Source organism: Medicago truncatula, chromosome 3 (genome assembly GCF_003473485.1).
Source record: "Medicago truncatula cultivar Jemalong A17 chromosome 3, MtrunA17r5.0-ANR, whole genome shotgun sequence".
NCBI classification, from domain to species: Eukaryota; Viridiplantae; Streptophyta; class Magnoliopsida; order Fabales; family Fabaceae; genus Medicago; species Medicago truncatula.
The window spans coordinates 43,591,590-43,604,819 of NC_053044.1; the positions used below are offsets into that span (position 1 = coordinate 43,591,590).

The following is a 13,230-nucleotide window of genomic DNA, read 5'->3' on the forward strand; positions in this document are numbered from 1 at the left end:
AGGTAACCTATTGTGTATAAGACGTCAAGTAAAAACTGAAACATTCAGAGGAACATATTTATGTCCAATCAAGTCTGAAACTGTGTTATGCTGATGTGCATGCAGACCAGTGAGAAAATGATACACGCCTCGGACCGAATAAGCACTGTCCCGATCTAACTGCCACCTCCATTGATCTTTAGAACCAACCTGCAAATGTACAGATGAAAGTAAATATGAACACTCCCCTGCAATCTCCTCCTCCCATGCGAATAACCGACACCGTCACTTCCAAGCCTCTCCTCCCTCACCCCACCCCAAAACAAACATGTCAGCCACCGATGCCTCCTCTTTCTGACAAGTCAAATAACTACCTAAACCTCTCACGCAAAGGTATCTCCCAATTCACCTATTCGTCCAAAAGAAAGTCTCTACCATCATACCAGACTCCCCCCGAAAACCATTACCATCTCAAATCCTCATTATATCCTTCCACCAACTCGACCTCCCCCTACCACCCTCCACACCATAGCGCGCACCCAACACCTAAAACCACAATCCACTTCGACCCACCAACATCCTTCAACACCATTTAAACTCCCTTAACCGCCTAACCCATAAACCTCCCTCCGATATATAATATCTCAGTCAACCCAAGATATTTTTCAATTGTCTTCACCCCCATCCAAAAAAAAAACGACATAAAATATAATCAATAGATTTGATTCAATTGACCATTGGCTTCTAAAAACTACATTGACGCGCATTTCCACCAATCGACATACCCAACTACACAAAAGAAAGCTTCTGAACTTTACACTTCAACACCAAAGCCACCTCATTTAACCAAGAAGCACCGGCATTCACCCCAACCAACATACTCTTATGAAAGTTAACTTTTAATTCAGACATTGCTTTGAACAAAAACAAAACTGCTCGCAGAGCTCTGCATTTATATTAATAAGCATTTACATACCATGCATAATAAATTGTAGACTTAAATGTACATTTGGTTCTCCTATTTAATTTTTTTAACTCAAGAATACAAATTTTAATCTGCGATAACTGTATATAATTATTATTAATTTTGATTGGCGAAATTGACATTGAGTTTCTAAGTTTTGGATTTGTTTGCATTGATCAGTGGGATATTGGATGAGTTTATTTTGATTGTTGGCCATTAACTTTGATCTGTTGAAAGCAGGCGATGGAGCAGACCAACGGGCGTGGGATTAGGTGAAACAAGGGAAAAGAGACCACGCAACTTAACTTGACAAACAATCACGACTACAGGATTAACCAAAATAAACGGTTAAGACTTGATGTCAAACTAAAGTTTGATATCTCGTGTCAACGGGTCTTATCTTATATAGAGTTAGGATCTGTTGACATTCTTTGTCACCAAATTTTAAGTGTCTATTTTATTTCATCTAATGACTCTCATTAATTCACTAGATTCATCCATATCAGATCTCGTCGGTACTTGATTCATGTTATTTCTCTTGTCGTGAAGCTTTATGGTTCAACTGATTTTCTTTTCAACAATAGATCCACACACCTGCTAATAGTATTCGTGTCTACATGCAATTGATGTTCACAAGATAAAACTGAAGGTTTGGAGAACTAGTTTTATGCAAAGTTGTATGCGTACTATTAAATTGAAGGCAGTGATTACCGAAAAGAACGTGATATCTTTCAACTTAATCCCTTCGGTACAGGAAATTTATGCAAAGTTTATGACAATGATTGCAATGGGAGAGAAAGGTAGTGACTTATTTAATAAAACATAAATTTAGTCCATTAATTTTAGATAAAATAGAGGGTTAGGATTTGGAGTAACTCTTTAGACTTACTCTTGAAGTCAATGTATTCCTAATTATTCTTTAGTAACTTGCCAAAAATTATTTGTGTTATAAAAGGTAAATATTGATCGAGTAAAAAAAGAATCCCGTAATTAATATAATAAGATGTTAACGTAAATGAGATCACATGATTATTAATAAGAATTAAATTTAGTCTATTAAAATTAGATAAATTAAAGGGTGGAGATGTGGAGTAACTCTTTAGACTTATTTTTGGAGTCCATATATCCATCCCAGGGCCAGCCCTAGGCAAAGGCCGGGGTGCAACGGCCTAGGGCCCTTGCACCGGGGGCCCTAAAAAAAAAAATTACAATAGGGGTGTATATAGAAATATTTGATTTTTGGGGGTGTATAGTAAAGGTTACTGAAAGGCCCAAACATGTTGAAAGGCAATGCTGAAGCCTGTTAATCATTATGGCCCTTTTGTCTAAATTTACTATATATACCTCCTTATATACAGAGATTTCTACATACACCCTCCCTATAAATTTTTTAGTTTTTCTTAATAATGTGCAAAAAAAACTATTATCGAATAAATTTGTGATATTTTTTGGGCCCTTTGTTTCTAATAATGTGCCTCACTAACATTAAATACATTGTTCATATTTATTATCCAAGAATTTGGAAATTTTATAACAAAACAAATTATATTTTAGTTCAAAATAAGTCTAATAGAAAAATTAATCTTAATGTTGTTTTTTAAATGTTCCAAAGAATTAAATTATATCATTATACTAAATCATGTGAGACAAATTTAGGATCATGTGGCCCACTCATCTTTTTTTATTTTTTTTTGTTCTTTTTTGGTAGTAAAAAGCGGGGAAAAAACGAAAAGAAGACTTGATATAATCACAACAATGATCTAAAAAAAATTATGATGTATTATGTAGGGCCATTTTCTCATATTATGCCTAAGACCTGTAAAACTCTAGGAACAGCCCTGATCCATCCTCAAAATAAAAATAAGTTTTTTTTAATAGTGTCCAATATTATTCCTTCTATATATATTTGTTAAGATGGGTGCACAGTACTATATTATATTACTCAATAATCGCAATCTACTAAGGAGCTAACAACAATGTTACCTAATACTTATATTATGTGTGTTAATAATTGCAATCTACTGTTGAGATGACAGCAATATTATTTATTTATTTTTTGAAAGAAGATAACAGCAATATTAAAATATAAATTCAGTAACTCACGCATTCCGCAAGATTCTCGATATATATTTAAATAATGATCGGTTTAAATAACTGCCTCAAAAAAAAAAAAAAAAATTATGAGTTTAATTTCTTTTTTTTGGTAAGTATGAGTTTAATTTTTTTTTTTGAGAGCAAGTATGAGTTTAATTTGTTTAATCAAGCAAAGCATATAGTCGGTCTATAAGTTCAGTTACGCCCCATATGTACAGAGCATCGACGAGGTAATATATATAACCAGATCTAAATACATGGCTGCATTCCAAGTCCTCTCTACCCATACAATCAAGTCACCAAATTCAAGTGATCAAAAAATTGATTTAACTCCATGGGATCTCCGGTACCTACTAATTGCACCCACCAAAAAGGGTCTTCTTTATCACCATCCTCTAGTGCCAAACCAAATTCAACATCTGAAACACTCTCTATCTTCTACCCTTGCCTTTTTCCCACCACTTGCAGGCCGTCTAGAAATAACAGATCACAAGGACAACACCGTTTCATGTTCCGTCACATGCAACAATGCAGGCGCGCTCTTTGTCCATGCTGCGGCAGAGAACACTTGTGTAGGTGACATACTTGGATGCACCTACGTTCCTCCCATCGTCGATTCATTTTTTCCATTAACCAGAGTTAAAAATTACGAAGGCACATCACAACCATTGTTAGCTGTGCAAGTGACAGAGTTAGTTGACGGCTTCTTCATTGGTTTTACATTTAACCATGCGGTTGTTGACGGAGAGTCCACATGGCTTTTCATTAATTCATGGGCGAAAATCTCGCGTGGTTGTTGCAATCAAGTATCCAAACTCATAACGCTAGAACGTTGGTTTCCAAGTGGTATTCAACATCCCATACGATTTCCTTTTACTATAGAGCCACAAAAGAATGACTCTGATGATAACGAAAAGTTCAATCCATCAGAGAGGTTATTCCATTTCACAAAGGAGAAAATCGCTCAACTGAAATTGAAAGCCAACATGGAGATTGGTACCAACAAAATATCATCCCTCCAATCACTTTTTACACATCTTTGGCGCTCTGTGATCCGTTCCAAACAATTTGACCCACACGAAGAAGTTTATTATATGGTCGCGATAGGAGCTAGATCAAGGTTTGTTCCACCATTGCCTGAAGATTATTTTGGAAATGCTGTTGAAGTTTGTAGGGTTACAATGAAAGCGGGAGAGTTGTTGGAAGATGGTGGGCTTGGTAAAGGTGCTTGGGCGATACACAAAATGATTTCTTTGCAGTCAAATGAAGAGTTGAAGAATCACTACGTGTCTTGGTTGGAAAATCCAAACATCGTTAGATTTTTTACCGCGGCCGGTAAAAATACATTAGCCAGTAGCAATTCCCCGTGGTTTGATGTTTATGGTAATGATTTTGGATGGGGAGAACCTGTGGCAGTTCGCAGTGGAAATAAAATAAGTGGAATGATTACTGTATTTGCTGGAAAAGAAGAAGGTAGCATGGACTTTCAAGTGTGTCTTCCTCACAAGATTTTGGAGGCAATGGGAAATGACCATGACTTCATGGATGTTGTGTCTAATTAGTGTGAGTTTAAGGTTTGCAAAATCAGTTTGGTACCACGCTATTTCATGCTATGTTGATGTATATTTATGAATACTTATGTGTGTTTATCTTCTTGATCCGGATATTTCTTTCATTTGAAAGTTTAAGTGTGTGTTTTGTTCTATGTTGTCAAAAATTGATTTTGAGTACAAAAAATAAAGGATCTATGTTTGGATACATTAATGTAAAAGTGAGTTGAATGATAAATTCAAGTGTTGAAATCAATTCTAGAATCAAAAGCTCCAAATTCTAGCTTGAAGTAGAATCAATTCTGAAGACAAAATGAGCTGGTTTAACCGTTTTTATTGGTTATACTGCTTTTTTTTATTGAAATCTTGTCTCGTTCGAAGAGAGAAAAAACTGCCTTTTCTTAATAGAGAACATTAAGGATTTTCTTCAACAACAAAAAAAAAAAGCATTAAGGCTTAAAAAATGTTGTTTTTAACTGAAAAGTAAAGGATACGTACCATTTAAAAAGCCTCATAGGCATCACAAGAATTTGTATCCTCTAAAAATGACTAGAATGAGAAAATTAAGTATTTTTATTTTAAGAAACTCGTAAGAATCATAAACATATTTAAAACCCCAAAACTTTAAGCATACTGGTCGATATGTAAAACTTACTCTATAAAATTATGGGTTAAAGTTACTTTTAATCACATAGAAGATCTCACATTCAAGGTTTTTTTTTTTGTTGAGGAACTCACATTCAAGTTTTTTATTTTCAAGTTTGGTCACCCTCTTTGGTTTTTCATTGACTAGATAAACAGAAATCTACATCAACACTTATCCATGTAGACGCCACATCATGTGATCAGAAGGCTGGTATAACTCACCAAAGTTTCATATTACATGCAAATTAGAACCATAAATTTAAGTTTCCTATGAAGAAACCAGAGCACCACGAAGTTCAACTAGTGCCTCTGCTTCATTAATTGCATCCATCACTTCAAGTTTTCCCCTAGTCACAGCTTCATCCATTGGAGTCCTCTCATAACTGTTTAAAACACTAACATTAGCTCCAGCAATGATTAATTTCTTCACAACCTCAACATGCCCATTGAGGCACGCCCAATGAAGAGGAGTATTCTTTTCCACATTTTCTGAATTAAGATCCGCTCCTTTGCTGATTAAATACTCCACAATATTAACATGTCCATTTGCTGCAGCCATATGAAGAGCGGTTCTTCCTTGATCATCCTTGGAATTAAGAGGAACACCATTGGATGTTAAGCTCACAACATCATCCATGTCATCATATCTTGCTGCCTCAAGCAAGGCTTCAATATTCTCTGTCATCGTCTCAGTTGGGTCCTGCAGATTAATGTTATCTTCGACTGCTCCCATATTAAGATGGTACCTGACCTCACTCGCTGCTCAGGTTGCAGAGAGAAACCAAAGAACCTGCAACTAAAAGTCAAGACAATTCATTAAGGAAGATGGTTCGACAAAATTAAATAAAAACAATAACCACTATAAATTACATTAATACAACTCTTTTAAACTAAATATGAATCCTACTAATATAAAACTAATAGAAAGGACTAATATGGCAAACAGAAATGAAATTAAGGACCAAAACGGAACAAAAAATAGTTGAGACCATCACAAAATAAGTGAATAAGTGAAAAGATCAAATGACGAACTTTGCCAAACTATTAACAGTAAGATGTTGGGAGCGAGGTATGATAATCAAGCAACAACTCATCCAAGGCCAACCAACTTGGGAATGGAAAATAAAACTTCATTATGGTGGAGGGATTTGTGCAAGATAAGTTAGGAGGAGACAAGCGTATAGATTGGTTCCACCAAATAGTAAGGAGAAAAGTAGGAAGCAGTGGGAATACACGATTTTGGCATGATGCTTGGATAGGTGTAACTCCTCTCCGAGAAATGTTCCCAAGATTATACTCATTATTGGAACAAAGAGAAGACTTGGTAGTGGATATGGGAGAATGGGTTGAGGGGGTATGTTGTTTGGGAAAAATGTTTGTTCGGGAAAGAGAGATATAAGTTGCTTAAGGACTTAAATTTTCCTGTGAACTTGACACAGGAACAAGATGAATGGTGTTGTTAGGTTAATGCCCAAGGTACTTTCACAGCTAACGCTACTTATAATTTTCTGATAATAACTTCACTTCTATGAATCCTTCTTTGCCAGAAAGGGTTAATTGTTGGCTAAGTTATGGGAGAGTTATGCACCACCCGAAGTGGTAGTACTCTCTGGTCAAATGTTATTAGGCCACCAACCTACAAGAGCAAATCTCTATAAGAGAGGAGTTTTTGGGAGAGGTGAAGAGCCATCATGTGTGTGGTCTCCGAGACAAAGGGAATCGGTAGAACATCTATTTGTTAAGTGTCAATTTGTTGGGGAAACTTGGAATGGGATTTTCAAGTGGCTTGGAGTGATTTCAGTGATCCTGGGAGACCTTTTATGCTATTAGGAAGTTTTTGCTTCTTCTATTAAAAAGGGAAGGTGCCAAAAGGGTTGTTGTTAATTTGGCATACAGTCTTGCAGTCCTTATGGAAGGCTAGGAATGACGGCATTTTCTGCTCAAAAGTGGCGAGGTAGTAGAAGGGATAAAATACTTGTCGTGGCAATGGTTTTTGGGAAAATAATTAGATAATTAAGATATCGTTGTTTATTTTATGAATGGTATGTAAACCTATATCGTTTTGCTGTTAAAAAAAATCATAACTATCCTACAGATTCAATACATTATCTTTCGATAAATAATTTTCACAAGTCTTAGAACTGTGCCAATCTACAGTTTCGGCCTTTACAAGACACTGAAATATCGAAGGTAAACCAAAAACTGCTCAAAATATACGGATTATAAACTACAAAAATTCTATATCAATGAAGCACGGACACTCCTCGGATTAGGTGTGTCGACGCATGTCAGACACCGACACATATGATTACATTGAATTATATCATTTTCTCAAATTATTATCGCTTTTAGCATATCGGAGTCCGTGTAGTGTCCGTGCTTCACAGGTTGATATATTTACGCACAAAAGTGAACTGTAATTATAATTAGGCGATGTAAAAGTCAAAGTAGATGAAAGTGCTTGAAAGGCACAGTTCATATCCGAAATGAAACTTGAATTTTCATCATCTTCAAAAGAAAGAGTTGGCAGGTATCAAATTTTGAAGCGAATGGAACAATTATAGATTACTCTTCAATATTGTAGACAGACAGTAAATAATTACTCTTCAATATAATCAAGTGTAACAAGAAAAGTTAGTAAGAAAGAAAAAAAAAAAAAAAAAAAACAGAGACTAACTATGATTTCAATCGTTTCATAAAAATGCATGTAAGGATAGGCACATCGAAAAATTATAAACGAGAAGGAAAAGAAACATTGAAAAATTCGAAGAAGAAGAAGAATGAAGGAGCATGGAAAACCTGCCAGGCAATTCGACCAACACAGAGGAAGGCAAGTGGACAGCTGCGGGCGACGGCAAGGAAGACAACAGCGGCGGGCGAAGGCAGGGAAGACGGCGGCGACAGAGTTGCAATGTGAAAGAGGGTTAGGGTTCAGATGTCACAGTTTCATTTTTGTTTTGAAAAAGAGGAAAGATAAATTAAACAGCGTAAACCAAATTTGTTTTGTGAAACGTCTTGGCTCTTTTTTTTTTTGGGCTGGGTTGGTTCAATTTTTTTTTTTTGGTTAAATTGAACCGTTCATCTCTAAATTCATATGTTTCATTTTGATTTTTTGACTCGATAAAAATAGCGAATAACATATCTGATGATGATTGATAGTTTATAGTTTATAGTGATAAGATAATTAAAGTGTTTGGTAAAATTAGTGGTGCTATTAATTAATAAATATAAAATGATATTCTTGATTCATAATAAAATTTATATTAACTAATAGCATTTTGGATATTTTGTAATTTCTTGTTTTTAAAAAATTGATAATTTAAGTATTTATATATTATTAAATTAGTTTTTTTTGGCTAAAATATTATTTTAAAATTATTTCATTTCAGTTTTTAAACTTTATAAAAATTAATTGTTAAATTTTATTTTAAATCAAAATACAAAATAAACCACCCATAAGATAAAAAAAAAGTGCTAAAAGAGGAAAAACAAAAACAAGATGCATATATATATATATATATATATCGAAAGGGACAATTGTTTTTTTAAAAGAAGATGCATACATACATATACATATTGAAAGAGACCAGTTGTATATATGAGGGTCGTTCCTATGAAATAGGAGGCTCGACTCTCTTTTTAAAATAGACTCCCTAAAATAAAAATATAATTGTTTTGTGTAGTTAAGCTTCATTAAAAAATCAGAATCATAAAAACTTTTAAATATGAAACGAAATAAAAAAAATTAAATGAAAGAGAGGTGAAATTTACCTAAAGGTGTTGTTTGGATGTATCATTCCTCCGTTGTGGGAAAGGGGAAACAAATGGTTTATGCGCAAAAGAAATGATTGTTGTGATTCGTTTTAATGAAATAGTTTTTCAAATTGACCGATTAAGTGATTATACAAATTGGGGATGATTTGGTAGCATCAGATCTATGTCTAAAAAGAAGAATTAGAGTCTAAAAAAAACTCAAACGTGTACCGAAGAAAAAAAAAGAAGTAACATATATTTTTTTTGTTTAAATGGAGTGTTGTATTAGACTTAATTTATTTTTTTGAGATCCATGGGTTTGGAGCCCGATTTGGTTGAGCTACTTGCGCACCCCAAGGTCGTGTCTGGTATGTATATACACCGAGAACAATTTTTTAGAAAAAGAAAATGCTATAATTTAAGGGAAAAAATTGCTATAAAATATTTCGTAAATTAATTTTGAAGTGCCTTACCCCACTTGGTATTGTTGGCAGTACCCTCATTTTGTTTAAAATTATATACGTAAATAAATTATTATTAAGGGTAAAAATGAAATTAAAAGTGAGAAGTTATAAGCTCAAACACTACATGAAATCAGTTATAAGTTTATGATGGAATGACATTTATCAAACGAGCTTATAATCTATTCACTATAAACTCGTTTTTTGGCCAAACCAAACGGTCCCTATAAATTTTTTTTTAAAAGGATTCGTCATATAGTTTTTAGATTTCGAATCCTAGACACCATCGAAAAAGATTGTTGGTTTTGATTTTTTGAATATGCTTCTACCAATCAATTTAATAATCCATTTCTATTAATTTAACACGTCAAATCACAATTTTTTGACACGTCCATATTTCAGATTATATAATCAGAAATAATCCAAAATTTAAAATGTGACGTTAATAACAATATTTGAATGGTTTGTGGTGTGTTTAATGTATTTTTGACATGTTTGTGTTATTTTAAACGTTCCTTTTAAGAGTAGTTTTGGCTATAAATAGTTTTGCATTAAATAGTTTTGTATTCTTCTCTATTTTCATTAAAAATCCCTTCTTCATTCTTTATTCACTTTTTTTTTTTATTGTTTTCATTTGAGAGTAAATATGATGTCATGGTCACTACTAAACATTCTGACAATCTTTAAAATTGTTGTGCAGTTTTTGTGATGATAGTATGATGAACAACATAGACATTTGTTTTCTGAGTTTTTCTCGTTCAGATTTATAATATAAAATTCTACTAAAAAGGATTTGAATTATATAATTTGAATATATGAGCGAAATAAGAAGTTCGGAGAGTGCGCAAGAAAACTACCTACGTAGTTCACAAACACTTGTAAGATATTTGTTTTTGAGAGCATATAAGATATTTGTTATTCATTTTTTTAGATAAATGAACTTGTAAAGCTTTTGGAAACTCACATAAATGAAGAAGCTGAAATTCAAATTATGATTACTACGTCTATCTAACTAACGTATTTGTCAATTGTGTTAGGACTTGTGGACTAAAATATTTACTATTACTCGCAAGGTAATTAATAATTCACTTACAAATTGAATTACGTGGATAATTTGCATAAAGATGATCGATAAATTACCGACAATTCCCTTCGAAGGGAAACCTACAAAAACCCTATTTTAAAACTATATATGTTTTCTTCATCCTTTCCCCACAAACTCTAACCCAAAAACAAGATAACTTGAAAACCAAACTATTGGTTCAGAAAAGACCGAACCCAGCCCATTCAGCATCACCAACGGGCTGCGGTTGTGGCGACGACGCAACAGAAGACGACACCGTTGAAGGCCGCCGGAACGGTGATAAGGACTTAGTAGTAGACGAAGAAAACGACCACCTGCCAATTGTCTCCAGTTCCAATGTATAATCAGGTTCGACCACTTTCTTCACAACCTTCTTCCTGCTCCGTAAACGCTTCAGAAAAGGCGAGAAGAAACAACCTGACGAAGTCACGCACTCTGGTTGTGCAAGAAGAGGCCGTTCAAACCGCCATCGTTCAGACCCGACCTTAGGACTTGACCGGAAGGAGCGTGTACGGGGCTCCACCGGAGATAACTTGTAGGATCCGAGTTGTGGCGGAGGTTTGAGCTTGAATGAGGGAGATTCCGGGTTTTGATGATGATGGTGAGGAATGGGGAGTCCTGGTTTGATTTCCCATTTGAATGGAACTGATCCTGGTTTTTTGAAAGAATAATCTTCCGCCACTACCATTGTTTTGAATTTGATTGTTGCAATATGTGAGTGGATGCATTTATTAACGTTGTATATGAGTTACAGTGCTTGCGAAATCAAAGGCATGGATTAGTGGGGACTCTTCAGTTTTATTGGCCCACACTCGTGGAACTTGATATGAGTTGAGTGGATGACTTTGTTTCTCTTTTTGTTTTCTTGTCTTCACCAATGCTATATGCTTGCTTACTCGGCCACGCAAGCCACACACCATGTGACTAAACTTTCTATTTTATATCAATCTAATTTAGGTCTCAAGTATAACACACTTGTTAAGTATATTCCACTGTCAAATTCTCCAAATATTCATCTTTTAAAAAAAAATAAAATTAGACTATTTGATAAAAAAAATTGGATTTAACTAACAAGTAATTTTTTTTTCGTTTAAATGCTCTAATGGTCGTTTTTTAAGGAGTTAGCTTTGAGTTTCAAACAATATTATTACTATTAAGTTGTTCTCAAACTGTTAGGGGCGGACCTAGACTTTTGATATTAGTGTGGCTAAAATATCAAAGAAACTATATATATTAACAAAACGAACTTGAGACACATTAAGCACAACGGTATGTGGCTAAGGTGTGTCTTTTTTACCAACCTGTCACAGGATCAATTCCCTGCAACCAGGAGCACGGGGAGTTGAACGCAAGATGAGCTGATAGTTAAAGTATTTTTTACCGTTGCGTCGGGTAAAAATAAATGAAAAACCTATAACATATATTGTATATAATTCATTATTTAAGTCTAGTATATGGAGAGAGAGAAAAAAAGTAATAATCTAGTGTGGTTATAACCACACTCAACCATACGGTAGATCCACCCTTGCACATCGCATTATATTTGTGAAATGCATACATATTTCAATTTAAGAGGTTTTTTTTTTTTTTTTAAGAAACTAAAATGAAATTATATTGATAAACCTTCTATACTTACCTCTTACAAGGGCTGCTAGGGAAGAACAAAAAGAAAAGTAGTGTTACATGAGAACGTAAACCATTACGAGAAATTAAAATGATTTAGCCACCATATGTGATTGTCAGACGCAAGATTATTGTATTTCACTTTCAACCAATCAAAAGATTGCGCTTTTATGTTGTCGAGCAAGTGGTGGATATTATCATTTTTATTCTTGAAGATTCTTGCATATCTTTCTTTCCATAGCACCCAAACTGTAGAAAAATAAATTAACTGAATAGTGTCCCATTTGCAATTAGAGAAGCCTCCAAAGGAACCGAACTGAGCTAAGCGATCTGAAATACGAAGTAGAGTAACCATGACGAAGCTTAACCAATCAGAAACATTGATCCAGATTTGACGAAAAAAGTTGCAGTGAAGAAAGAGATGAGTCGCGTCATATAGATTACCACACTCTCCCACACAAGACTGATAAATAGCCGAAATTACCCCTCTCTTAAGTAAATTGTCTTTCGTTGGAAAGCGGTTGAGAAGAACACACCATAAAAAAATGGACTTTTAGAAGAACATCTTTATATCAAAATACACAGTTGTCATCTGCAATGATGTGCTAATTGGTGAAGAAAACTATAAGCATTGATAGTGCAATTCTTCGAAGAATGCAAATTCTTCGGCCACACGTCATTAGTATCATCCTTCAAGATAAGAAGAGTGTTAAAAACACTATCTTTTCAATATTCATTCTGACATTCATTCTTTTATTAAATAACATTTTAACGAATAAAAGAACGAGTGTGAGAAAAAAAATCCAACATTTTTCTTGTTTCAATGATAAAAATTATGCAAACTCTAATGCAGCCGCCAGCCACGTTTAAATATTTTTGTAATTTCATGAAAGATTTTTTTATTTCAATTCTATGGTATCTCAACAAAGTTACTTCATTCTCAAAAAAAAAAAAAAAATTACTTCATCAAAATTTATATCTCGCTCAATTTGTCATCACGGGTTTTTTCCAATGGATTGAAAAATAAAGAACAAACTCATTTTACTACAAAATTCTGCGGGATACCTCATTAGAGAA

At 34.1% G+C, this 13,230-nt stretch overlaps 3 protein-coding genes across 4 annotated transcripts; 1 reads left to right on the forward strand and 2 right to left on the reverse strand.

Annotated features, from left to right (window-relative positions):
• Positions 1 to 3,194: 3,194 nt before the first annotated feature.
• LOC11419132 (protein ENHANCED PSEUDOMONAS SUSCEPTIBILITY 1) lies at positions 3,195 to 4,808 on the forward strand. Its single transcript, XM_003602003.4, has one exon. It carries the CDS (start codon positions 3,295 to 3,297, stop codon positions 4,597 to 4,599), a length of 1,305 nt encoding a protein of 434 aa, XP_003602051.1. The 5' UTR covers positions 3,195 to 3,294; the 3' UTR covers positions 4,600 to 4,808.
• Positions 4,809 to 5,268: 460 nt separating this feature from the next.
• LOC11414031 (ankyrin repeat-containing protein P16F5.05c) lies at positions 5,269 to 8,234 on the reverse strand. Of its 2 annotated transcripts, none has more exons than XM_003602002.3 (2): positions 8,032 to 8,234; positions 5,269 to 6,022 (listed from the first exon to the last, which is right to left on the reverse strand). In XM_003602002.3, exon 2 carries the CDS (start codon positions 5,963 to 5,965, stop codon positions 5,501 to 5,503), a length of 465 nt encoding a protein of 154 aa, XP_003602050.1. In that variant the 5' UTR covers positions 5,966 to 6,022; positions 8,032 to 8,234; the 3' UTR covers positions 5,269 to 5,500. The 2 variants fall into 2 exon arrangements, with proteins under 2 accessions (XP_003602050.1, XP_024634974.1); XM_024779206.2 differs by having other exon boundaries at positions 5,269 to 6,028.
• A 2,255-nt stretch (positions 8,235 to 10,489) lies between these two features.
• Positions 10,490 to 11,365, reverse strand: LOC11413311 (uncharacterized). The gene has a single exon (XM_003602001.4). The coding sequence runs from the start codon at positions 11,216 to 11,218 to the stop codon at positions 10,709 to 10,711; it is 510 nt and encodes a 169-aa protein (XP_003602049.1). The 5' UTR covers positions 11,219 to 11,365; the 3' UTR covers positions 10,490 to 10,708.
• Positions 11,366 to 13,230: the final 1,865 nt, after the last annotated feature.

Excerpts from the sequence above, each read along its gene's own strand:
- LOC11419132 (XM_003602003.4), top strand. The coding sequence starts at position 3,295 with ATGGCTGCATTCCAAGTCCTCTCTACCCATACAATCAAGTCACCAAAT.
- LOC11414031 (XM_003602002.3), bottom strand. The coding sequence starts at position 5,965 with ATGGGAGCAGTCGAAGATAACATTAATCTGCAGGACCCAACTGAGACG.
- LOC11413311 (XM_003602001.4), bottom strand. The coding sequence starts at position 11,218 with ATGGTAGTGGCGGAAGATTATTCTTTCAAAAAACCAGGATCAGTTCCA.